At 41.2% G+C, this 27,852-nt stretch overlaps 2 protein-coding genes across 3 annotated transcripts; both read right to left on the bottom strand.

Annotated features, from left to right (window-relative positions):
- Positions 1 to 1,105: 1,105 nt before the first annotated feature.
- On the bottom strand, positions 1,106 to 15,968 carry LOC306982767 (chromodomain Y-like protein; the record flags this gene model as incomplete). Its single annotated transcript, XM_079583223.1, has 6 exons — positions 15,791 to 15,968; positions 11,301 to 11,462; positions 10,753 to 11,022; positions 9,664 to 9,784; positions 3,779 to 3,987; positions 1,106 to 1,278 (listed from the first exon to the last, which is right to left on the bottom strand). Coding segments are annotated over exons 1-6 (962 nt in total), but the record flags the coding sequence as incomplete, so codon positions are not given.
- A 3,571-nt stretch (positions 15,969 to 19,539) lies between these two features.
- cUnh7orf25 (chromosome Un C7orf25 homolog) lies at positions 19,540 to 26,602 on the bottom strand. 2 transcript variants are annotated; one of them, XM_079583225.1, is made up of 7 exons: positions 26,491 to 26,602; positions 23,611 to 23,895; positions 21,977 to 22,079; positions 21,563 to 21,878; positions 21,378 to 21,486; positions 21,314 to 21,347; positions 19,540 to 20,327 (listed from the first exon to the last, which is right to left on the bottom strand). In XM_079583225.1, the coding sequence occupies exons 2-7, from the start codon at positions 23,812 to 23,814 to the stop codon at positions 19,678 to 19,680; spliced, it is 1,416 nt and encodes a 471-aa protein (XP_079439351.1). In that variant the 5' UTR covers positions 23,815 to 23,895; positions 26,491 to 26,602; the 3' UTR covers positions 19,540 to 19,677. The 2 variants fall into 2 exon arrangements, with proteins under 2 accessions (XP_079439351.1, XP_079439350.1); XM_079583224.1 differs by having other exon boundaries at positions 21,314 to 21,486.
- Positions 26,603 to 27,852: the final 1,250 nt, after the last annotated feature.

The raw sequence follows: 27,852 nt of genomic DNA, 5'->3' as shown, positions 1-27,852 counted from the left end.
GTGAAGGGAGTAGAGTGAAGGGAGTAGGGTGAAGGGAGTAGAGTGAAGGGAGTAGGGTGAAGGGAGTAGAGTGAAGGGAGTAGGGTGAAGGGAGTAGAGTGAAGGGAGTAGAGTGAAGGGAGTAGGGTGAAGGGAGTAGAGTGAAGGGAGTAGAGTGAAGGGAGTAGAGTGAAGGGAGTAGAGTGAAGGGAGTAGAGTGAAGGGAGTAGAGTGAAGGGAGTAGGGTGAAGGGAGTAGAGTGAAGAGAGTAGGGTGAAGGGAGTAGAGTGAAGGGAGTAGAGTGAAGGGAGTAGAGTGAAGGGAGTAGAGTGAAGGGAGTAGAGTGAAGGGAGTAGAGTGAAGGGAGTAGGGTGAAGGGAGTAGAGTGAAGAGAGTAGGGTGAAGGGAGTAGGGAATAGGGTGAAGGGTAAAGGGAGTAGAGTGAAGGGAGTAGGGTGAAGGGAGTAGGGTGAAGGGAGTAGGGAATAGGGTGAAGGGTAAAGGGAGTAGAGTGAAGGGAGTAGAGTGAAGGGAGTAGGGTGAAGGGAGTAGAGTGAAGGGAGTAGGGAGTAGAGTGAAGGGAGTAGGGTGAAGGGAGTAGGGTGAAGGGAGTAGGGTGAAGGGAGTAGAGTGAAGAGAGTAGAGTGAAGGGAGTAGAGTGAAGGGAGTAGAGTGAAGGGAGTAGAGTGAAGGGAGTAGAGTGAAGGGAGTAGAGTGAAGGGAGTAGAGTGAAGGGAGTAGGGTGAAGGGAGTAGAGTGAAGAGAGTAGGGTGAAGGGAGTAGGGAATAGGGTGAAGGGTAAAGGGAGTAGAGTGAAGGGAGTAGGGTGAAGGGAGTAGGGAATAGGGTGAAGGGTAAAGGGAGTAGAGTGAAGGGAGTAGAGTGAAGGGAGTAGGGTGAAGGGAGTAGAGTGAAGGGAGTAGAGTGAAGGGAGTAGAGTGAAGGGAGTAGGGTGAAGGGAGTAGGGTGAAGGGAGTAGGGTGAAGGGAGTAGAGTGAAGGGAGTAGGGAGTAGAGTGAAGGGAGTAGGGTGAAGGGAGTAGGGTGAAGGGAGTAGAGTAAAGAGAGTAGGGTAAAGTGTGCAGGGTGAAGGGAGTAGGGTGAAGGGAGTAGGGTGAAGGGAGTACCTCACGGCCTCGGCCATGCGGGCGCTCTCCTTCCTCCGGTCGTCGGTGAGTTTGGGGATGAACCAGAGGAAGTCGAGTCCGCAGCAGAAAACTGGACCCACAGAACTGAGCAGCACCAACTTCGAGTCGTCACTGGCTGCTGTCGCCATGACGCCCTGCAGCTCCCGCATCACCTGCCAACAGCACCTGTCAGTCGCCTGCTTACCACACCTGTCACTCACATGTCAGTCGCCTGCTAACCACACCCGTCAGTCACCTGCTAACCACACCTGTCACTCACATGTCAGTCGCCTGCTAACCCCAACAGTGTAATAATAAGCCTGTACCTCTGGGTTAAGGGCGTTCTGTGTAATACCAGTGTAATCACAGTGTAAAAACAGTGTAATAACAGTGTAATAACAGTGTAATAACAGTGTAATCACAGTGTAATCACAGTGTAATAACAGTGTAATCACAGTGTAATCACAGTGTAAAAACAGTGTAATCACAGTGTAATCACAGTGTAAAAACAGTGTAATCACAGTGTAAAAACAGTGTAATAACAGTGTAATACCAGTGTAATAACAGTGTAATACCAGTGTAATAACAGTGTAATACCAGTGTAATAACAGTGTAATAACAGTGTAATAACAGTGTAATAACAGTGTAATAACAGTGTAATCACAGTGTAATCACAGTGTAATCACAGTGTAATAACAGTGTAAAAACAGTGTAATCACAGTGTAAAAACAGTGTAATAACAGTGTAATACCAGTGTAATAACAGTGTAATACCAGTGTAATAACAGTGTAATACCAGTGTAATAACAGTGTAATCACAGTGTAATCACAGTGTAATAACAGTGTAATCACAGTGTAATCACAGTGTAATCACAGTGTAATCACAGTGTAATACCAGTGTAATCACAGTGTAATAACAGTGTAATAACAGTGTAATAACAGTGTAATAACAGTGTAATCACAGTGTAATCACAGTGTAATAACAGTGTAATAACAGTGTAATAACAGTGTAATACCAGTGTAATAACAGTGTAATCACAGTGTAATAACAGTGTAATCACAGTGTAATCACAGTGTAATCACAGTGTAATAACAGTGTAATCACAGTGTAATCACAGTGTAATCACAGTGTAATCACAGTGTAATCACAGTGTAATACCAGTGTAATACCAGTGTAATCACAGTGTAATAACAGTGTAATAACAGTGTAATCACAGTGTAATCACAGTGTAATCACAGTGTAATCACAGTGTAATCACAGTGTAATCACAGTGTAATCACAGTGTAATCACAGTGTAATCACAGTGTAATAACAGTGTAATAACAGTGTAATCACAGTGTAATCACAGTGTAATCACAGTGTAATCACAGTGTAATCAGTGTAATAACAGTGTAATACCAGTGTAATCACAGTGTAATCACAGTGTAATAACAGTGTAATCACAGTGTAATCACAGTGTAATCACAGTGTAATCACAGTGTAATAACAGTGTAATAACAGTGTAATACCAGTGTAATACCAGTGTAATACCAGTGTAATAACAGTGTAATACCAGTGTAATCACAGTGTAATACCAGTGTAATAGCAGTGTAAAAACAGTGTAATAACAGTGTAATAACAGTGTAATAACAGTGTAATCACAGTGTAATCACAGTGTAATCACAGTGTAATCACAGTGTAATAACAGTGTAATCACAGTGTAATCACAGTGTAATCACAGTGTAATCACAGTGTAATAACAGTGTAATAACAGTGTAATACCAGTGTAATCACAGTGTAATCACAGTGTAATAACAGTGTAATCACAGTGTAATCACAGTGTAATCACAGTGTAATCACAGTGTAATAACAGTGTAATAACAGTGTAATACCAGTGTAATACCAGTGTAATAACAGTGTAATACCAGTGTAATCACAGTGTAATACCAGTGTAATAGCAGTGTAAAAACAGTGTAATAACAGTGTAATAACAGTGTAATAACAGTGTAATCACAGTGTAATCACAGTGTAATCACAGTGTAATAACAGTGTAATAACAGTGTAATACCAGTGTAATAACAGTGTAATAACAGTGTAATCACAGTGTAATAACAGTGTAATAACAGTGTAATAACAGTGTAATAACAGTGTAATAACAGTGTAATAACAGTGTAATACCAGTGTAATAACAGTGTAATCACAGTGTAATCACAGTGTAATCACAGTGTAATAACAGTGTAATAACAGTGTAATAACAGTGTAATCACAGTGTAATAACAGTGTAATCACAGTGTAATAACAGTGTAGTAATAGTGTAATAACAGTGTAATAACAGTGTAATCACAGTGTAATAACAGTGTAATCACAGTGTAATCACAGTGTAATCACAGTGTAATCACAGTGTAATCACAGTGTAATCACAGTGTAATCACAGTGTAATAACAGTGTAATAACAGTGTAATACCAGTGTAATAACAGTGTAATCACAGTGTAATCACAGTGTAATCACAGTGTAATAACAGTGTAATAACAGTGTAGTAATAGTGTAATAACAGTGTAATCACAGTGTAATAACAGTGTAATAACAGTGTAATAACAGTATAATAACAGTGTAATAACAGTGTAATAACAGTGTAATAACAGTATAATAACAGTGTAATAACAGTGTAATGACAGTGTAATACCAGTGTGTACCTCTGGGTTGAGCGCGTTGTTCTGCGAGTTCCGCGTCGACAGAATGATGTGAGTGAAGCCGTCCTGCTTCCTGACCACCAGGTGGCGGTAGCGGTAGGCGCTCTCCGTTTGGCGGACGCTGAAACGCAGCCGTTTGTCGAAGCGTTCGTCCATTCTCCGCTTCGCCGTCGCGGCGCCGCCATTGGCCACGCCTTCCATCGGCGACGCCCCTGAACACATATATATTCAGTACAACAGCTCTGTGCTGCCCCCTGCTGTTATATATGTATATATGTATATATTTAGTATAACAGCTCTGTGCTGCCCCCTGCTGTTATATATGTATATATGTATATATTTAGTATAACAGCTCTGTGCTGCCCCCTGCTGTTATATATGTATATATTCAGTATAACAGCTCTGTACTGCCCCCTGCTGTTATATATGTATATATTCAGTACAACAGCTCTGTACTGCCCCCTGCTGTTATATATGTATATATTCAGTACAACAGCTCTGTGCTGCCCCCTGCTGCTATATATGTATATATTCAGTATAACAGCTCTGTGCTGCCCCCTGCTGTTATATATGTATATATTCAGTATAACAGCTCTGTGCTGCCCCCTGCTGTTATATATGTATATATTCAGTACAACAGCTCTGTACTGCCCCCTGCTGTTTTATATGTATATATTCAGTATAACAGCTCTGTGCTGCCCCCTGCTGTTATATATGTATATATTCAGTACAACAGCTCTGTACTGCCCCCTGCTGTTATATATGTATATATTCAGTATAACAGCTCTGTGCTGCCCCCTGCTGTTATATATGTATATATGTATATATTCAGTACAACAGCTCTGTGCTGCCCCCTGCTGCTATATATGTATATATTCAGTATAACAGCTCTGTGCTGCCCCCTGCTGTTATATATGTATATATTCAGTATAACAGCTCTGTGCTGCCCCCTGCTGTTATATATGTATATATTCAGTATAACAGCTCTGTGCTGCCCCCTGCTGTTATATATGTATATATTCAGTATAACAGCTCTGTGCTGCCCCCTGCTGTTATATATGTATATATTCAGTATAACAGCTCTGTACTGCCCCCTGCTGTTATATATGTATATATTCAGTATAACAGCTCTGTACTGCCCCCTGCTGTTATATATGTATATATTCAGTACAACAGCTCTGTGCTGCCCCCTGCTGCTATATATGTATATATTCAGTATAACAGCTCTGTGCTGCCCCCTGCTGTTATATATGTATATATTCAGTATAACAGCTCTGTGCTGCCCCCTGCTGTTATATATGTATATATTCAGTATAACAGCTCTGTGCTGCCCCCTGCTGTTATATATGTATATATTCAGTATAACAGCTCTGTGCTGCCCCCTGCTGTTATATATGTATATATTCAGTATAACAGCTCTGTGCTGCCCCCTGCTGTTATATATGTATATATTCAGTATAACAGCTCTGTGCTGCCCCCTGCTGTTATATATGTATATATTCAGTATAACAGCTCTGTACTGCCCCCTGCTGTTATATATGTATATATGTATATATTCAGTATAACAGCTCTGTACTGCCCCCTGCTGTTATATATGTATATATTCAGTATAACAGCTCTGTGCTGCCCCCTGCTGTTATATATGTATATATGTATATATTCAGTATAACAGCTCTGTACTGCCCCCTGCTGTTATATATGTATATATGTATATATTCAGTATAACAGCTCTGTACTGCCCCCTGCTGTTATATATGTATATATGTATATATTCAGTATAACAGCTCTGTGCTGCCCCCTGCTGTTATATATGTATATATGTATATATTCAGTATAACAGCTCTGTACTGCCCCCTGCTGTTATATATGTATATATGTATATATTCAGTATAACAGCTCTGTGCTGCCCCTGCTGTTATATATGTATATATGTATATATTCAGTATAACAGCTCTGTGCTGCCCCCTGCTGTTATATATGTATATATTCAGTATAACAGCTCTGTGCTGCCCCCTGCTGTTATATATGTATATATGTATATATTCAGTATAAAAGCTCTGTGCTGCCCCCTGCTGCTATATATGTATATATTCAGTATAACAGCTCTGTGCTGCCCCCTGCTGCTATATATGTATATATTCAGTACAACAGCTCTGTGCTGCCCCCTGCTGTTATATATGTATATATGTATATATTCAGTATAACAGCTCTGTGCTGCCCCTGCTGTTATATATGTATATATGTATATATTCAGTATAACAGCTCTGTGCTGCCCCTGCTGTTATATATGTATATATGTATATATTCAGTATAACAGCTCTGTGCTGCCCCCTGCTGTTATATATGTATATATTCAGTATAACAGCTCTGTGCTGCCCCCTGCTGTTATATATGTATATATGTATATATTCAGTATAACAGCTCTGTGCTGCCCCTGCTGTTATATATGTATATATTCAGTATAACAGCTCTGTGCTGCCCCCTGCTGTTATATATGTATATATTCAGTATAACAGCTCTGTACTGCCCCCTGCTGTTATATATGTATATATTCAGTATAACAGCTCTGTGCTGCCCCTGCTGCTATATATGTATATATTCAGTACAACAGCTCTGTGCTGCCCCCTGCTGTTATACATGTATATATTCAGTATAACAGCTCTGTACTGCCCCCTGCTGTTATATATGTATATATTCAGTATAACAGCTCTGTGCTGCCCCCTGCTGTTATATATGTATATATTCAGTATTACAGCTCTGTACTGCCCCCTGCTGTTATATATGTATATATTCAGTATAACAGCTCTGTGCTGCCCCCTGCTGTTATATATGTATATATTCAGTATAACAGCTCTGTGCTGCCCCCTGCTGTTATATATGTATATATTCAGTATAACAGCTCTGTGCTGCCCCCTGCTGTTATATATGTATATATTCAGTATAACAGCTCTGTGCTGCCCCCTGCTGTTATATATGTATATATTCAGTATAACAGCTCTGTGCTGCCCCCTGCTGTTATATATGTATATATGTATATATTCAGTATAACAGCTCTGTGCTGCCCCCTGCTGTTATATATGTATATATTCAGTATAACAGCTCTGTACTGCCCCTGCTGTTATATATGTATATATTCAGTATAACAGCTCTGTGCTGCCCCCTGCTGTTATATATGTATATATTCAGTATAACAGCTCTGTACTGCCCCCTGCTGTTATATATGTATATATGTATATATTCAGTATAACAGCTCTGTACTGCCCCCTGCTGTTATATATGTATATATTCAGTATAACAGCTCTGTACTGCCCCTGCTGTTATATATGTATATATTCAGTACAACAGCTCTGTGCTGCCCCCTGCTGTTATATATGTATATATTCAGTATAACAGCTCTGTGCTGCCCCCTGCTGTTATATATGTATATATTCAGTATAACAGCTCTGTACTGCCCCCTGCTGTTATATATGTATATATGTATATATTCAGTATAACAGCTCCGTGCTGCCCCCTGCTGTTATATATGTATATATGTATATATTCAGTATAACAGCTCTGTACTGCCCCCTGCTGTTATATATGTATATATTCAGTATAACAGCTCTGTGCTGCCCCCTGCTGTTATATATGTATATATTCAGTATAACAGCTCTGTGCTGCCCCCTGCTGTTATATATGTATATATTCAGTATAACAGCTCTGTACTGCCCCCTGCTGTTATATATGTATATATGTATATATTCAGTATAACAGCTCTGTGCTGCCCCCTGCTGTTGTATATGTATATATGTATATATTCAGTACAACAGCTCTGTGCTGCCCCCTGCTGCTATATATGTATATATTCAGTACAACAGCTCTGTGCTGCCCCTGCTGTTGTATATGTATATATGTATATATTCAGTATAACAGCTCTGTACTGCCCCCTGCTGTTATATATGTATATATTCAGTATAACAGCTCTGTGCTGCCCCCTGCTGTTATATATGTATATATGTATATATTCAGTATAACAGCTCTGTGCTGCCCCCTGCTGTTATATATGTATATATTCAGTATAACAGCTCTGTACTGCCCCTGCTGTTATATATGTATATATTCAGTATAACAGCTCTGTACTGCCCCCTGCTGTTATATATGTATATATGTATATATTCAGTATAACAGCTCTGTACTGCCCCCTGCTGTTATATATGTATATATTCAGTATAACAGCTCTGTACTGCCCCCTGCTGTTATATATGTATATATGTATATATTCAGTATAACAGCTCTGTACTGCCCCCTGCTGTTATATATGTATATATTCAGTATAACAGCTCTGTACTGCCCCTGCTGTTATATATGTATATATTCAGTACAACAGCTCTGTGCTGCCCCCTGCTGTTATATATGTATATATTCAGTATAACAGCTCTGTGCTGCCCCCTGCTGTTATATATGTATATATTCAGTATAACAGCTCTGTACTGCCCCCTGCTGTTATATATGTATATATGTATATATTCAGTATAACAGCTCCGTGCTGCCCCCTGCTGTTATATATGTATATATGTATATATTCAGTATAACAGCTCTGTACTGCCCCCTGCTGTTATATATGTATATATTCAGTATAACAGCTCTGTGCTGCCCCCTGCTGTTATATATGTATATATTCAGTATAACAGCTCTGTGCTGCCCCCTGCTGTTATATATGTATATATTCAGTATAACAGCTCTGTACTGCCCCCTGCTGTTATATATGTATATATGTATATATTCAGTATAACAGCTCCGTGCTGCCCCCTGCTGTTATATATGTATATATGTATATATTCAGTATAACAGCTCTGTACTGCCCCCTGCTGTTATATATGTATATATTCAGTATAACAGCTCTGTGCTGCCCCCTGCTGTTATATATGTATATATTCAGTATAACAGCTCTGTACTGCCCCCTGCTGTTATATATGTATATATGTATATATTCAGTATAACAGCTCTGTGCTGCCCCCTGCTGTTGTATATGTATATATGTATATATTCAGTACAACAGCTCTGTGCTGCCCCCTGCTGCTATATATGTATATATTCAGTACAACAGCTCTGTGCTGCCCCTGCTGTTGTATATGTATATATGTATATATTCAGTATAACAGCTCTGTACTGCCCCCTGCTGTTATATATGTATATATTCAGTATAACAGCTCTGTACTGCCCCCTGCTGTTATATATGTATATATTCAGTACAACAGCTCTGTGCTGCCCCTGCTGTTATATATGTATATATTCAGTACAACAGCTCTGTGCTGCCCCCTGCTGTTATATATGTATATATTCAGTATAACAGCTCTGTGCTGCCCCTGCTGTTATATATGTATATATTCAGTACAACAGCTCTGTGCTGCCCCCTGCTGTTATATATGTATATATTCAGTACAACAGCTCTGTGCTGCCCCCTGCTGTTATATATGTATATATTCAGTATAACAGCTCTGTGCTGCCCCTGCTGTTATATATGTATATATGTATATATTCAGTACAACAGCTCTGTGCTGCCCCCTGCTGTTATATATGTATATATGTATATATTCAGTACAACAGCTCTGTACTGCCCCCTGCTGTTATATATGTATATATGTATATATTCAGTATAACAGCTCTGTGCTGCCCCCTGCTGTTATATATGTATATATGTATATATTCAGTATTACAGCTCTGTGCTGCCCCCTGCTGTTATATATGTATATATTCAGTACAACAGCTCTGTGCTGCCCCCTGCTGTTATATATGTATATATGTATATATTCAGTATAACAGCTCTGTGCTGCCCCCTGCTGTTATATATGTATATATTCAGTATAAGAGCTCTGTGCTGCCCCTGCTGGTGTGGTGGTGGTACTGACCGGACACAGGTCTGGCGGCGGCGAGCCGCGGTGGGGGCTGGTTCTGGGGGCGGGGCCTGGTCCCCATTCGAGCGCGCTCCTCTCCAGGACTGGGCGCTGCTTTGGACCCGACGCACTGGCTCTGAAACACCCACAGAAAACTCTGTCAGAGTCACTTTAACTTTAACTCTGTTAGAGTCACTTTAACTTTAACTCTGTTAGAGTCACTTTAACTTTAACTCTGTTAAAGTCACTTTAACTTTAACTCTGTTAAAGTCACTTTAACTCTGTTAGAGTCACTTTAACTTTAACTCTGTTAGAGTCACTTTAACTCTGTTAGAGTCACTTTAACTTTAACTCTGTTAGAGTCACTTTAACTCTGTTAAAGTCACTTTAACTTTAACTCTGTTAAAGTCACTTTAACTCTGTTAGAGTCACTTTAACTTTAACTCTGTTAGAGTCACTTTAACTCTGTTAGAGTCACTTTAACTCTGTTAGAGTCACTTTAACTCTGTTAAAGTCACTTTAACTTTAACTCTGTTAAAGTCACTTTAACTCTGTTAGAGTCACTTTAACTTTAACTCTGTTAGAGTCACTTTAACTTTAACTCTGTTAGAGTCACTTTAACTTTAACTCTGTTAGAGTCACTTTAACTTTAACTCTGTTAGAGTCACTTTAACTTTAACTCTGTCAGAGTCACTTTAACTTTAACTCTGTTAGAGTCACTTTAACTTTAACTCTGTTAGAGTCACTTTAACTTTAACTCTGTTAGAGTCACTTTAACTTTAACTCTGTTAGAGTCACTTTAACTTTAACTCTGTTAGAGTCACTTTAACTTTAACTCTGTTAGAGTCACTTTAACTTTAACTCTGTTAGAGTCACTTTAACTTTAACTCTGTCAGAGTCACTTTAACTTTAACTCTGTCAGAGTCACTTTAACTTTAACTCTGTTAGAGTCACTTTAACTTTAACTCTGTCAGAGTCACTTTAACTTTAACTCTGTTAGAGTCACTTTAACTTTAACTCCAGGAGCTCCTGGACTCTCACCGCAGCTCCCTGAGTGGATCCAGGACGTTTGAAGTATATCTGCAGTGTATTTGAAGTACTGACCTCGGGGGCGGGGCTGGAGGCGGGCACACAGTCGGGGGCGGGGCTGGAGGCGGGCACACAGTCGGGGGCGGGGCTGGAGGCGGGCACACAGTCGGGCAGAGGTCTGGGCTGGTCCTGGACTCGGATCATGGGGCTCTTCGGGACCAGGATCTTAATCCCGGTTCTGTTCAGGTCCCGGAGGCTGGGGGAGGGGCTGGGGGCGGGGCTGAGCGCCGGGCTGGGGGCGGGGTTTGGCGGTCTGTGGGTCGATCTCTGCAGCACTCGGTGACGCTGGAACAAAAACACTGTTATCACAAGGCGGTCACAGGGCGGCCCACGGGGCGGCCCACAGGGCGGCCCACGGGGCGGCCCACGGGGCGGCCCACGAGGCGGCCCACGGGGCGGCCCTCAGGGCGGCCCACAGGGCGGCCCACAGGGCGGCCCACAGGGCGGCCCACAGGGCGGCCCACGGGGCGGTCAAAGGGCGACCACAGGGCGGTCACAGCGACCACAGGGCGGCCCACAGGGCGGTCTGAGGGCGGTCCTCTTTGAACAGGACTGAGACTCACCTCTTTGAGCAGCCGCGCCGTGTACTCCTGGATGTGGGCGGAGCATGTCTCCAGGTGAGCCTCGGGTTCCCAGGTGTCGCTGTCAGAGCCGTAGCCTCGCCATCGAACCAAGTACTCCACCTGCCCCTGGGCGGAGCTACGGCGGTCCAGGATCCGCTCCACCTGCGACACAGACCAGTCAATAACCTCCACCTGCCCCTGGGCGGAGCCAGAACCTCCACCTGCCCCTGGGCGGAGCCAGAACCCCCACCTGCCCCTGGGCGGAGCCAGAACCTCCACCTGCCCCTGGGCGGAGCCAGAACCTCCACCTGCCCCTGGGCGGAGCCAGAACCTCCACCTGCCCCTGGGCGGAGCCATAACCCCCACCTGCCCCTGGGCGGAGCCATAACCTCCACCTGCCCCTGGGCGGAGCCAGAACCTCCACCTGCCCCTGGGCGGAGCCAGAACCCCCACCTGCCCCTGGGCGGAGCCATAACCCCCACCTGCCCCTGGGCGGAGCCATAACCTCCACCTGCCTCTGGGCGGAGCCATAACCTCCACCTGCCCCTGGGCGGAGCCATAACCTCCACCTGCCCCTGGGCGGAGCCAGAACCCCCACCTGCCCCTGGGCGGAGCCATAACCCCCACCTGCCCCTGACGGTCCCGGGTTAGTGCTGTTTACCGTAAAACGATGCCCGTCTGGCAGTATCGACCTTCTCTCTTTAGACCAGTGGTTCTCAACCCCCCAAGGGGGTCGCGAGACAAATTTGGGGGGGTCTCCTGATCATTTAGATAAAACATACATATTTTCATTAGCGTATAATCCAGGGCTGTCACAGTGTGAACACTTTACCTCACGGTTATTGTGACCAAAATGATCACGGTGTTCGGTTTTATCGCGGTATTTATTTAACGTGTGTTAATATGTTCAGAAGCATTGATAGTCCTGCACAAACTGAAATAGTTTCAATAAAGTTTAACAGTGTTTATTATATTTTTTAAAATACAGACAAGGTCAAGTTTATTTCTATAGCACATTTACAACAACCACCGCTGCCCAAAGTGCTTCACAACACAAACAGATGATTAAAACTATGAATACAAATACAAACATGGCATAACATGACAAAGCCTTTCACATCAAAGTAAAGGAACTATAACCATGTGCTGTTGATGTTTCGAGGTTTTACATGAACTATTACAGCGTCAGAAACGAAGATAAACCGTCTGTATCAGGAACACTGTTGTTTCCTTCCACTGAGCTTTACCTTTGCAGATTTGGAAAATGCCTCAGACACTGATTATTGTTAAATTCATCAAACTGCAGTGAGAGTGAATCTGCCACCAGGAGCCCCGTAACGCATTGTGCCATCGTGCGGAGGTATCCGGACACGGCTTACGCTGGCGGTGGCGCTGCAGCCGCACTATAGGGCAACTCGTAACATTCTCAATTTTTTGTCACTTTTTCCTCACTTTTTTCACATTTTCCTCATTGTTTTCGTCTCAGTTTTGTCGCTATTTTCACACCTTTTTTCCAGAAGCTTTTGGATTGGGGTAAAGCCAAATGTGCTCGGTTCAGGTGGGAGTTAAGGGGTTAAACACTGTATGTGTAGTTTGACATGATCTAACCTCACAGGAAATCTTAGGTTTATAGATTTAAAAATAAACTAATTATGTCCGTTTTTTCATAGTGGAAACAAGATGGCCGCCTTAACTGAACTGGCTGATACTCAGTTCAATTGTTGTATCTTCAAAACGATAATAATAATTTACACAGTATATAGACTATATCAGCCTCATGAAGTATGCAACATTCCATCTGCATCAGTTACTGCATCAATAAATTACTTTAAATTTAATCTGTGAATGTTACTGAAATGGCTCATTTCCATCCATGTTCTGTTGTCACATAAAACTAGGGCTTATTTTGTAATCGATTCATCTATCGATTATTTTTACGATTAATCGCTTGGCTGTGAATGGTGTAGGAAAATTTTATTTTTTCAATTTTTTTAATCACATTTTATCTTAAAGGAACAGGCCACCGTTTTTACACACTAAGATATGTTCTTACCTAACCTTAGACGAGTTAATATATCCCCGTCTGGTCTTTGTCCGTGCGCTCACACATACGCAGCCTCTCCCACATGTCACATAGCTCCAAAAAAGCTCACGATAGAAGCTACCAAGCTCTTCCACGTGTTCCCTATTTAAATAAAGTTACGTGAAGTGTTTTCATGCCAAGTATATTTACCCAGAAATGTAGCATGTCGATTTTATAAGCAAATAAAAAGGGGGACTATATTGTGAGGCGTAATGATACGAGGAGTAAAACGTCCGCGCAGTAACTCCTAAAGGTTATTGACGGAAGTGAGCGGGGGAAGTCTTTAGGAGTTACTGCGCGGACGCTGTGCTCCTCGTATAATTACGCCTCACAATATAGTCCCCCTTTTTATCTGCTTATAAAATCCACATGTTACATTTCTGTGTAAATATACTTGGCATGAAAACACTTGACGTAACTTTATTTAAATAGGGAACACGTGGAAGAGCTTGGTAGCTTCTATCGTGAGCTTTTTCGGAGCTATGTGACATGTGGGAGAGGCTGCGTATGTGTGAGCGCACGGACAAAGACCAGACGGGGATATATTCACTCCACTAAGGTTAGGTAAGAACATATCTCAGTATGTAAAAACGGTGGCCTATTCCTTTAAGTGTTGCTGTTTGAGGATGTGTTAATGGAGGAAACTAAAGGGAAATGTTTTTTGAGGCTCTGTTAATGAAATTTACAATGAACAAAACACGACAGACCCTAAATATAAAATCAAAGTAGGTTTTCATCAAAAATACTACATTTTAATGTCATTTTTGCTCCTCTGTGTGAACCAGAAAACGATTAATCGATCACTAAAATAGTTGTCGACTGTTTCAATAATCGATTAGTCGTCGATTAATGGATTAGTTGTTTCAGCCCTACATAAAACTAAATATCTTCAACATGAAATGAGATTTTCTCATCTCAGCCAGTTCAGTTACAGCGGCCATCTTGTTTCCACTATGAAAAAACGGACATAATTAGTTTGTGTTTAAACCTATAAAGCAAAAGTTTCCTGTGACGTGACATCATGTCAAACGACACATACAGGGCAAATGTCACGAGAAAATCTGCTTTAATATTGCAGATATTTCATTTCATCTGACAGATGCATGACTTAAGGTGCCACTTTTGGTAAACATTCTCTTCTCATTTCTTTAATAAAAAACAAACGAAGGCGATACGCGATTGGCAAATTCATGAAATATGTTCCCAACATCTTATACTAACATAAAAACAAGGTTTCCAACCCCGAACATTCCAGAACCACTAAAGTGTTAACGGAGCCTTTTCCAGATGTTTTTACGAGACTATGTTAGGGCCGTTCCACCGAGGTGCTGGTTCAGAGCTGGGTTGGTTCCACTGACTTGGTTTTCCACCAAAATGAGACGCTTTGGGAAGTCAACATCAAACATGGATACTAACATCTCACTACAGCCACTTCTGGTTATAAAACACAGAAAAATAAGTTTATGTTTCAGTCACAGCAGCCGTTAACATTTTGATTTCTTCTTTCTAACTCTTGTTTTAGCTGAAGAGCATAAAGCAAAACAACAGTTTCCTCCACAGAGACTGTTTCTCCAGGAAGTTCTAAGCACAAACTAACTAATATTGATTGGTTGTTGGAGGAGAGAGCCACGCCCCCAGCCGCTGACATCACTGCTGCTCGTCTCTTGGTCCAGCTTTTAACTGGTTCCCGACCGGCACCAGATTTTGGAACCAAGAGCCGGCGTTTGTTCAGTGGAAAACGAAAGAACCGGTTCTGAAACTGGAACTGGCCCAGAACCAGCACCGGTACCAGCCTGGTGGGAAAGGGCTGTGTGACATCGTGTACGATCATACATGACTTATATGAACACATAAGCACTGGCTCTGCAGGGGTTTCTGGGATGTTACTTGAATCAGAGATAAGGCTCTTCCTCCTCCTGCTGAGAACAAACTCTTGTTTTTGTTTTTTCTTCTGTAAAAATGTTTGAAATACTTTTCTGCTCAAATGGAATGAACCATATGAACAGATCTAATATAATCCATTGTTTGACTGAGCAGAAGCAGAGAAAGTATCTGAGACATGATGGAGTGAAAGAAACAAACCTCACGTGGGTTTGATTCTGGAGGAAAAGTCATGAATCATTTAAACAAACTGGATTATAATGTTGTTCGAGTTCGTTCTTTCTCTCGGACCGCAATTAAACTTGGTCCAAAGTTTGAGGAAAGTTACTCAAAGTGTCCCGGAGCCCCCCCTCTCCCCCCCCCCCGCCTCAGACCGAGCACAGACATCGATCCCCGCGCCGTCACCGACCGATACCGGGCGGATAATCAATAATAAACAAAGCCCGAACCCGACGGCAGCCTGTACCGGGAGCTAGCCGTAGCCTTTAGCCTGTTAGCCTCGGTTAGCATTAGCCCGTCGGCTCACCTCGTACAGATCCTCCTCGGTTTCCATGGTGACCGTGGGCGCGGTCCGGTCGGGGTCACGCGCACGGTGACCCGGTTCGGTCCAAAAGCGGCCGGTCCCGAGTGCCTTCGGGGTCACAGAGGGTCCGGTGTTAGCCTGTTAGCTGTTGTTAGCCTGTTATTAGCTGCACATCCGGTCAGGCCCCTGCGCAGTAAGAGCCGCCGGAAGTTCCCCCTCGTTACATGGACTTGAGTAAGACGGTCTGCTGTGAAAACACGAGATATCAGGACACAAATAACCTCTTACCCCCCGCCAAAACCAAATGCACTCTCTCCTCTGCCATTGTCCTCACTTTTTATTTCCCTTATGTGTTTTTGTCACGTTTTTTTTACTTTTTTTGCTGGATTTTTGTCACTTTTTTGCTGGATTTTTGTCTTTTTTTTTGCTGAATTTTTGTCTTTTTTTTGCTGGATTTTTGTCACTTTTCTGCTGGATTTTTGTCTTTTTTTTGCTGGATTTTTGTCACTTTTTTGCTGGATTTTTGTCTTTTTTTTGCTGGATTTTTGTCATTTTTTTTGCTGGATTTTTGTCACTTTTTTGCTGGATTTTTGTCTTTTTTTTGCTGGATTTTTGTCACTTTTTTGCTGGATTTTTGTCTTTTTTTTGCTGGATTTTTGTCACTTTTTTGCTGGATTTTTGTCTTTTTTTTGCTGGATTTTTGTCATTTTTTTGCTGGATTTTTGTCTTTTTTTGCTGGATTTTTGTCATTTTTTTGCTGGATTTTTGTCTTTTTTTTGCTGGATTTTTGTCTTTTTTTTTGCTGGATTTTTGTCACTTTTTTGCTGGATTTTTGTCACTTTTTTGCTGGATTTTTGTCTTTTTTTTGCTGGATTTTTGTCATTTTTTTTGCTGGATTTTTGTCACTTTTTTGCTGGATTTTTGCCACTTTTTTGCTGGATTTTTGTCACTTTTTTGCTGGATTTTTGTCATTTTTTTGCTGGATTTTTGTCACTTTTTTGCTGGATTTTTGTCATTTTTTTGCTGGATTTTTGTCACTTTTTTGCTGGATTTTTGACACTTTTTTGCTGGATTTTTGTCACTTTTTTGCTGGATTTTTGTCACTTTTTTGCTGGATTTTTGTCATTTTTTTGCTGGATTTTTGTCACTTTTTTTGCTGGATTTTTGTCACTTTTTTGCTGGATTTTTGTCTTTTTTTGCTGGATTTTTGTCTTTTTTTGCTGGATTTTTGTCTTTTTTTGCTGGATTTTTGTCACTTTTTTGCTGGATTTTTGCCACTTTTTTGCTGGATTTTTGTCATTTTTTTGCTGGATTTTTGTCACTTTTTTGCTGGATTTTTATCACTTTTTTGCTGGATTTTTGTCTTTTTTTGCTGGATTTTTGTCACTTTTTTGCTGGATTTTTGTCTTTTTTTGCTGGATTTTTGTCACTTTTTTGCTGGATTTTTGTCTTTTTTTTGCTGGATTTTTGTCTTTTTTTGCTGGATTTTTGTCCCTTTTTTTGCTGGATTTTTGTCTTTTTTTTGCTGGATTTTTGTCACTTTTTTGCTGGATTTTTGTCTTTTTTTTGCTGGATTTTTGTCACTTTTTTGCTGGATTTTTGTCATTTTTTTGCTGGATTTTTGTCACTTTTTTGCTGGATTTTTATCACTTTTTTGCTGGATTTTTGTCTTTTTTTGCTGGATTTTTGTCACTTTTTTGCTGGATTTTTGTCTTTTTTTGCTGGATTTTTGTCACTTTTTTGCTGGATTTTTGTCTTTTTTTTGCTGGATTTTTGTCACTTTTTTGCTGGATTTTTGTCTTTTTTTTGCTGGATTTTTGTCACTTTTTTGCTGGATTTTTGTCTTTTTTTTGCTGGATTTTTGTCACTTTTTTGCTGGATATTTGACACTTTTTTGCTGGATTTTTGTCACTTTTTTGCTGGATTTTTGTCACTTTTTTGCTGGATTTTTGTCATTTTTTTGCTGGATTTTTGTCACTTTTTTGCTGGATTTTTGTCACTTTTTTGCTGGATTTTTGTCATTTTTTTGCTGGATTTTTGACACTTTTTTGCTGGATTTTTGTCACTTTTTTGCTGGATTTTTGTCATTTTTTTGCTGGATTTTTGTCACTTTTTTGCTGGATATTTGACACTTTTTTGCTGGATTTTTGTCACTTTTTTGCTGGATTTTTGTCATTTTTTTGCTGGATTTTTGTCTTTTTTTGCTGGATTTTTGCCATTTTTTTGCTGGATTTTTGTCATTTTTTTTGCTGGATTTTTGTCACTTTTTTGCTGGATTTTTGTCACTTTTTTGCTGGATTTTTGTCACTTTTTTGCTGGATTTTTGTCATTTTTTGCTGGATTTTTGTCATTTTTGTCGCTTCTTTTGTCACTTTTTAGCTTTTCCTTGTTGCGTTCACATCCTCATTTTCTTCTAGTTTTTTGCCTCTGTTTTGAAGGAGCTTTTAGATTTGGAGAATTTGGAGAAACCGTGTTCAGGTGGGAGTTCAGAGGTTAAGGTTAGGGCCAGGGAAATGGTTCACTTTAGGATTAGGATTATAGATCTATACGAAATCACAGCAGACCGTCCCTCCCGAGCACACGATCTAACACTAACCCTTGTGTAACTTTTTGAAGCAATTGTACTTCTGAGAGTAGTTTCATCATACAGCACTTTTTACTTCGACTCATTATGAAGTATCTGTTTCTAAGTTAAAATACTGCTATAATGTAAGAATAGTGTTATTTTACTGTGGGTCAATATTTAAAGGCTCTCTCTCTTTTATTTTTTATTTTAGAACAATGAATGGAAGAGGAAACCATTCCATTAAAATGTTAGTAACTCACTCCTAACATTCCTAATGTAATAATATAATATATCCCAGTTCTTCTTTTCAGGGTCACTGTCACAAATGATTTATAATGACATGCAGTGTTTCCTCACAAACATCTGAATTTGCAATATACTAAAGGAGGACTATGGAGGACAGTGGCTGCCAGAACAATAAATATATACAGAAATAAATACATTTCAAAAAGGCAAAATTTGCAAAGAAATGCATGCAATTATGAGAATAAGTGCATTTATTTCTGTATTTATTTATTGTTTTGGCAGCCACGGTCCTCCATAAAGGACAAAACAAAGTCCATCACCGGAAAAAAAATCAGGGCTAGTGCCTTTAAGGGGCTTCATTTTTATCCATAAAACAGATGTTCGTTTGTTTGCTCCTTGTTCTTAAGAATTATTTAGTTTTTCTGTATTTTCTTTGATTTTCTTTGGAACTATAGGTGGAAATCGTGAAAATATCATTTCGATACGATACGCGACAGATAGTTCACGATAACGATCACCTCACGATACGCCGATAATCGAGAATCTTCATTTTAACATGTCTTTGTTCCCCTTTCTGTGTAAATGATCCCGGTCAGATCTGTCGTTTACATTTAAATAAACAAACCACAGTTTTGTTTCAAACGGAATAAATCAACTCCAAATGAATCTTTATAATAATAAAAACTATCATTAAAAGTCATGTGTTTGTGTGACAGTGCTGCCCCCTGCTGTCCTGACTGAAGTCTTCATCATCACCAGTGGAGCGCTGGAGACCGTCTCCAGATGTGGAGCCAGGCGGGTGGTCACAAACACCTGGAGGATTCACCTATTGTACATGTTTTTAGCCGCTGCCGTCTCCCACAGGGAAATGACCATATTTGGATCACAGCCTTTCCTGCTACACGTGGACACCAAACATGAAACCACCATGAGCCACAGTTATTTCTGCTTTTATTTTGAAGGGAAACGTAAACATTCATTTGTACAAACAGGAAACTGAGACCTTTCAAAATAAACTCTTTCTTTACAGGTATTTAAATTAATGGTTTCAGTTCAAAGGGGCGGAGTCTGGGATCAGTCAGGTGGGCGTGGCTGTGGGCTCTGGGGGCGTGGCGATGGGCGTGGCTCTCCACTCCTTGCCCTCCGTGAGCGCCCGCGGCTCGTGCAGGAACACGCTGTAGTGAACGCCCTGATTGGCGGCGGCTCTGACGAACTTCCTGTTGGCCGTCATGGTAACGGCGTGGTGGGCGTCGCCCGTGCCGAAGATGGCGATGGAGCGCGGCGAGACGGCGGCGCTGGGCGTGAGGGCGAGCGAGCGCGGCGAGGGCTGGTCCGTCACCACGGCGACGCGCCTCAGCAGCGCCTGCGCGCGCTCCTTCTCCTTAGCCCCGCCCAGCGTGCGCAGGATCTCCTGGAAGTCGGTGACGGCGGCGGCGCACGCCATCAGCTCCTTCCCCGCCATGAAGCGCTCCATCTGCGGCAGCACCGGCGCCCGGCGCTCGTCCGCCGCCTGCTCCGTCAGCACCGCCTCCCGGAACGCCAGGCCACACCCCCCGTGCGTCAGCGACGACACCAGCGACAGCAGCGTCGACACGTCCAGGTTCACCAGGGCGCAGGAGGGGGGCGGGGCCGGCGCCGGGAGGGGGCGGGGACAGGACAGGGAGCGGTCCAGGAGGGTCAGAGGGCGAGGGGCGGAGTCAGAGTCCGAGTCCGAGTCCAGGGCGGAGTCTGGGGGGAAAGAGTTCATGTTGATGTCGTGTGTTCACAACGGAGGAGGGAGGTCACACTTTCCCTTCAATTTTCATATTTTTTCATCTTTTTTCATCTTTTTTCATATTTTTGTCGCATTTTTTTCATATTTTTGTCGTATTTTTTTCATATTTTTGTCGCATTTTTTTCATATTTTTGTCGCATTTTTTTCATATTTTTGTCGTATTTTTTCATATTTTGTCACATTTTTGTCGCATTTTTTTCATATTTGTCGTATTTTTTTCATATAGAGTTATATACCCTCGATTATTGAAAAAACAATAATTATTTTAGTCATAATTGAAATCACGATTATTTTTATAATATCTTTATTTTATTTATTTATTTATTAATCAAAAAGCTACAGTCACAAAAGTACAAATGATTTCAAGTTTGCCTCGATTAAGGATTAAGGTCTCTGTTTCCCACCTGCCCCCTGCTGGCCAGCGCTCACACCTGCACAGCATGAGCCAGGGCACCTGAAATGTGAAGGGAAAATAATCCCAGCGACCTGAAAAGCAAGTCTGCTTTGCAAAAAAATAAAATAATAATAGTTAATGTAAGTAAATGTTTTTCTAATTGTATAATCGTTTAGTGTAGTAGTCGAAATCGAATTTAGACTAATTGCACCAGCCCTAACTTTAACCTGATTGTAATTTGGTATGTCTTCTTCTTAACCCAGCACAGCTTTACCCAAATCTAAAAGCTTCTCGATTCCTATTTTTTTAAATTTTTTGTCGTATTTATGTCGCATTTTTGACAGATTTTTTCAGATTTTTGTAAAAAAAAAAGGACATTTTTTTTTCATATTTTTTTTCCGTTTAAATTATTATTATTTTTTCATATTTTTGTCACATTTTTGTTGAACTTTTTTCAGATTTTTGTAAAAAACAATTGTCATTTTTGTACATTTTTCGTCATATTTTTATCAGACTCAGGGATTATTAGTAAATAAACCCTTTTACCGTGTGAGTCCTGGTCCGAGTCCTGGTCCGAGTCCCGGTCCGAGTCCCGGTCCGAGTCCGAGTCGCGGTAGAACTGCAGCAGCTCCTCTGGGGGGCGCTGTGAGGGAGCAGCCGCCGCCTGCTCCTGCTCTGAGTGCGGGGGGTGGACTCCATTTCCCACAATGCCCTGCTCCCTGTAGAAACAGTCACATGATCAGCATCGGAGAAAACGACCCCAACAACTGTACTAAAGGGCCTCCTCACTCTCACCTTCCTCCCGCCTCGGACTCCTCCTCCTCCTCCTCCTCTGGCTCCTCCCCCTGCATGGTCGCCGTGGGGATGAGCTCCCCGCTGACCTCCACGCCCATGCGCTCCAGCTCGGTCGCCATGGGGACGGAGACGCCGTTGTAGAAGGCGAAGAGGACGCGGGGGCGGGCGTAGTGCAGCGGGTGCTCCTCTGCGGCCAATAGGAACTCTCCGGCCTGGCCAATCACAGAGCGGTCCCCGAACTGGCCCCGCCCCTGCCACACGGCGTGCAGCGCCTCGGCCTTTCGCCCCACGGCTTTGACCCACAGCAGCCCGCCGTCTGAGGGGTCATTACATACTGTTACTACAAATACAAATACAAATACAACTACAAATACTACAACTACTACTACTACTACTACTACTACTACTACAGACCTGCCACCACGTCCACCGTCAGGCTCCTCTTCTTCTCCTCTTTGGTGTAGTTATAAACTCTGAGCAGCGCCACCACGTTCTGCAGCGACTCCGCCGACTGCACCTGAGCAAGACACGCATCAGAACCAGCTGCAATAGCCCCGCCCCTACACGCCCTAACCCCGCCCCTACAGACCCAAACCCCACCCCTACACGCCACTAACCCCGCTCCTAACCCCGTCCCTACAGTGTATTAGCGCCCCCTGCTGACTCACCACGGCACTGAGGTGAGTGTCATTTTTTTTTAATCACATTTTTGTAATTTTTTTGTAATTTTTTTGTCACATTTTTATCACATTTTTGTCATTTTTTGTCTTTTTTTTGTCATTTTTTTGGTCATTTTTTGTCATTTTTTTATCACATTTTTGTCATTTTTTGTCATTTTTTTGTCATTTTTTTGGTCATTTTTTGTCATTTTTTTGTCACATTTTTGTCATTTTTTGTCATTTTTTTGTCAAATTTTTATCAAATTTTTGTCACATTTTTGTCATTTTTTGTCGTTTTTTTTCACTTTTTTGTCATTTTTTTTGTCAAATTTTTGTCACATTTTTGTCATTTTTTGTCGTTTTTTTTCACTTTTTTGTCATTTTTTTTGTCAAATTTTTGTTTGTTTTTGTCACTTTTTTAGTCATTTTTTGTAATTTTTTGTAATTTTTTTGTCATTTTTTGTATTTTTTTTAGTCATTTTTTGTAATTTTTTTGTAATTTTTTTGTAATTTTTTGTAATTTTTTAGTCATTTTTTGGTAATTTTTTTGTCAAATTTTTGTCACATTTTTGTCATTTTTTGTCATTTTTTTTCACTTTTTTGTCATTTTTTTTGTCAAATTTTTGTTTGTTTTTGTCACTTTTTTTGTCATTTTTTTGTCATTTTTTGTAATTTTTTTGTAATTTTTTAGTCATTTTTTGTAATTTGTTGGTAATTTTTTTGTAATTTTTTGGTCAAATTTTTATCACATTTTTATCACATTTTTATCACTTTTTGGTAATTTTTTGGTCAAATTTTTATCACATTTTTGTCAATTTTTTCTCACCCTAACCCCGCCCCTACACGCCCCTGCTGACTCACCACAGCGCTGAGGTGAGTGTCATTTTTTTTGTCACATTTTTGTCATTTTTTGTCACATTTTTGTCATTTTTTTGTAATTTTTTTTGTAATTTTTTGTAATTTTTTGTAATTTTTTGGTCAAATTGTTGTTGTTTTTTTGTCACATTTTTGTCATTTTTTTGTCATTTTTTGTCATTTTTTTGTCATTTTTTTGTCAAATTTTAATCAATTTTTTGTCATTTTTTTGGTCAAATTTTTGTCGTTTTTTTGTCACATTTTTTGTCTTTTTTTTCGAATTTTTGGGTCAAATTTTTGTCGTTTTTTTGTCAAATTTTTGTCGTTTTTTTGTCAAATTTTTGTCGTTTTTTGGTCAAATTTTTGTCGTTTTTTTGTCACATTTTTTGTCTTTTTTTTCTAATTTTTGGGTCAAATTTTTGTCGTTTTTTTGTCACATTTTAGTAATTTTTTGTCAAATTTTTTGTCATTTGTCAATTTTTTGTCATTTTTTGTTGCCCTAACCCCGCCCCTACACGCCTCCTGCTGACTCACCACGGCGCTGAGGTGCGTGAGGTTGGAGCTGTGCACGTGCGCGCCTCTCACGTGCGCGCTCTGGATGCGCCTCAGGAACTTCAGCTCCGAGCGCAGCTTCCCGCAGAGCTTGGCCCCGCCCTCGGCGCCGCTCAGACGCTCCGCCCGCCGCAGCAGGTCCTCGGCCACGCCCACCCGCTCCGACAGCACCGCCTGCGTCGCCATGGAGACGGGTTCGGGTCAGATGCCCTTCCGTGGCCCCGCAGAGCCCAGGCCGGACGACAAACTCCTCACACGGGCCGGACGCTGCAGGAGAAGAAATCAAACTGAAACTAAATCTAGATCCTGGACAGACCCGGCTTTAACCTCTTAACCCCCGCCTCAACCGAGAGGATCTGTTTCCTCTGTTTCCTCACGTCATCACGTTGTTTTTCCATCATTTTTTTGTCGGGAATTAAACTCATTTTTATCACATTTTTGTCATTTTTTGTCATTTTTTTGTCATTTTTTGTCATTTTTTTGTCATTTTTTTGTCATTTTTTGTCATTTTTTTGTCATTTTTTTGTCATTTTTTTGTCATTTTTTGTCATTTTTTTGTCATTTTTTTGTCATTTTTTGTCATTTTTTGTCATTTTTTTGTCATTTTTTTTTCGGTTTTTTTTTCGGTTTTTTTTTCGTTTTTTTAGTCATTTTTTTGTCATTTTTTTGTCATTTTTTTGTCATTTTTTTTCATATTTTTGTCTTTTTTGTCATTTTTTTGTCATTTTTTGTCATTTTTTTGTCATTTTTTTTCATATTTTTGTCTTTTTTGTCATTTTTTTGTCATTTTTTGTCATTTTTTTGTCATTTTTTTTCATATTTTTGTCTTTTTTGTCATTTTTTTGTCTTTTTTTGTCGTTTTTTTGTCATTTTTTTGTCATTTTTTTGTCATATTTTTGTCATTTTTTAGTAATTTTTTTATCACATTTTTGTCATTTTTTTGCCAATTTTTTATCAATTTTTTGTTATTTTTTTGTCAAATTTTTATCAAATTTTTGTCATTCTTTGCCATTTTTTAAATCTATTTTTTGTAATTTTTTCGTCAATTTTTTGTCAATTTCTTGTGACATTTTTGCCACTTTTTCATAACTTTTTTCTCACATTTCCATCCTTGTTTTCGTCTCAGTTTTGTCGCTATTTCCACACCTTTTTTCCAGAAGCTTTTGGATTGGGGTAAAGCCAAGCTGGAGAAAATGTGCTCGGTTCAGGCGGGAGTTAAGGGGTTAAACTGTATGGGTTCATTTTGTGACATCTTGGTAACAAAGCGACTGGTTCAAAGCTGAATAAATCAGGCTGGAGATTCTTAAAGGAACAGGCCCCTGGTCTTCCATACTGAGATGTTCTTCCCCCGCTAAAGGCTAAATGCTAACAACATTAGCGTGACTGAGCACACGCACAGGAAACATGTCTCAGTTAGGGGTGGGAGACAAAGATTAATATCTCGGTTATAATATCTTGACGTCGACATTCAGACGATATTTCTGCAAACTGGCAAAGGAGGAGTCTTCAGGACACGAGGAGTAAAATCTGGTAATATTTTATGAATGAGCCGGAAGTTTGGATGATTTTAGTGGAAAATGTCTGGACATTTTAGTCACAGTCTCATAAAAACCTTTTACTTTAGTTTTAGGGGCACAGGGCGCATGCGCAGACAAAGGGACTAAACATCTGCACTTCAGTCTCTCCTTAAGACTCCACACTGCCACATCTGGGAGGTTTTTACAGATCTCTTGAATTTTTCACTTTTAACCTCTTAACTCGGCACGGTGGCGCAGCGGTTAGTGCTCTCGCTTCACAGCTAGAAGGTCCGGGTTCGATTCCCACCTGGACGGGGCCTTTCTGTGTGGAGTTTGCATGTTCTCCCCGTGTCTGCGTAGGTTTCCTCCGGGTACTCCGGTTTCCCCTACCACTAAAAACATGTACAATAGGCCAGGATGAATGATGTGTGTGAGTGAATGTAAGGTGGTGTCAGAGGGTCCGTTGGCGCAGACGTGTGTAGTCGCGAAAGCGCTTCCGTCAGTCTCCCCCAGGGGAAACTGAAGCTACAAACGTAGTTTACACTGAGTATGGAGTGAATGTACAAGTGTCTCATGTAAAGCGCTTTGTGACCATGTCTGTGAAAGGAGCTGTATAAATAAAGATCTTCTTCTTCCCGCCTGAACCGAGGATCTTTTTCCTCACGTCATCTGATTTTTTTTTACATCATTTTTTAGTTGCGTATTCAACTCATTTTTGTCATTTTTTCGTCAATTTTTCATCAATATTTTTGTAATTTTTGTGTCATTTTTTGTCACATTTTTGTCATTTTTTGTCACATTTTTTCAACAATTTTTTATCATATTTTTGTACTTTTTTTGTCATATTTTGTCTCATTTTCATCAATTTCTCACTTTTTTGTCACATTTCCATCATTGTTTTCGTCTCAGTTTTGTCGCTATTTTCACAGCTTTTTTCGAGAAGCTTTTGGATTGGGGTAAAGCCAAACTGGAGAAAATGTGCTCGGTTCAGGTGGGAGTTAAGGGGTTTTTATTGTGACTTCCGGGTCCGCTGCCCCTCAGGGTTCTGTCTGTCTGTCTGTTTGGGTCACGTTTCTGTAACTTTCCCGTAAGAACTGTCCGTGTTTCAGGAGAATAAAACCCGCACGTGTTCCTTTAGTGACTCAGCTTCTTCTCCGCAGCGGGAAATAAAAACAAAAACGGATAAATCTGACTTTATTTGGATCTGACGCAAACTCAGTGAAATCAGCTGATTAGCTTTAGCCTTAGCGTTAGCCTTAGCGTTAGCGTTAGCCAGGACCCAGCCCGGGACTAAACCCAGGTCTGACCCGGGTCCGGACTAAAGCGAGGCAGGTCTGAGCCTCACCTGGGTCTGGGCCGAGTCCACACCGGGTCCACACCGGGTCCACACCGAGTCCGACGCGGATCTGGAACACGGATCCGGCAGCGCTCACGTCTCCGCCTCTTCTTCTGCGGATCTGCGCGGACTCCGGGCTCAGCAGCGCCCCCCCCCCGTCTGTTAAAGTGTCACTGTCGATGATTCTGGAACAACCTTAACCTCTTAACCCCCGCCTTAACCGAGCACATGTCCTCCCGCTCGGCTTTACCCAAATCTAATCCTGTCTTTAGATCTTACAGCCTTTAGGAGCAACGGCTGATTTGAAAGCTAAGACTTTTTTTTTTTATCACATTTTTAAACTTTTCTGTGTGGCCTTTCTGTGTTCACTAAAAACATGTACAATAGGCCAGGATGAATGCAGTGAGTGGTTGGTGGTGGTGGGAGGGGCTGATGGTGCAGACTGGTTGCCTCGCTTCCATCAGTCTACCCCAGGGCAGCTGTGGCTACATTAGTAGCTACCACCACCGAGTCTGGAATGAATAATGAGGACACTGCAGCGCTTTGAGAAACTTGGTGACACGCCATTATTGATTGACTGTGGAATTCTTCCGCAGTCAATCATTGGTTTTCATGTTCTTTATTATTATTCCTCTTCCATCTTTTCCCCGATTTTCTAGAGCTTTCAGCACCTTCATGCTTTGTGCAATTTATGCAAGTTATGCATCAAAACGTTCCGCATGTTGAGGAGAAGGTGCTGTTACTTTAGTTCCGCATGTTGAGGAGAAGGTGCTGTTACTTTAGTTCCTCATGTTGAGGAGAAGGTGCTGTTACTTTAGTTCCTCATGTTGAGGAGAAGGTGCTGTTACTTTAGTTCCGCATGTTGAGGAGAAGGTGCTGTTACTTTAGTTCCTCATGTTGAGGAGAAGGTGCTGTTACTTTTGTTCCGCATGTTGAGGAGAAGGTGCTGTTACTTTTGTTCCTCATGTTGAGGAGAAGGTGCTGTTACTTTTGTTCCGCATGTTGAGGAGAAGGTGCTGTTACTTTAGTTCCTCATGTTGAGGAGAAGGTGCTGTTACTTTTGTTCCGCATGTTGAGGAGAAGGTGCTGTTACTGTTGTTCCTCATGTTGAGGAGAAGGTGCTGTTACTTTTGTTCCGCATGTTGAGGAGAAGGTGCTGTTACTTTTGTTCCTCATGTTGAGGAGAAGGTGCTGTTACTTTTGTTCCTCATGTTGAGGAGAAGGTGCTGTTACTTTTGTTCCGCATGTTGAGGAGAAGGTGCTGTTACTTTTGTTCCTCATGTTGAGGAGAAGGTGCTGTTACTTTTGTTCCTCATGTTGAGGAGAAGGTGCTGTTACTTTTGTTCCTCATGTTGAGGAGAAGGTGCTGTT

The sequence above is a fragment of the Gobius niger genome (assembly GCF_951799975.1).
Source record: "Gobius niger genome assembly, contig: SCAFFOLD_153, whole genome shotgun sequence".
NCBI classification, from domain to species: Eukaryota; Metazoa; Chordata; class Actinopteri; order Gobiiformes; family Gobiidae; genus Gobius; species Gobius niger.
This window is presented reverse-complemented; position numbering and strand designations above follow the sequence as displayed.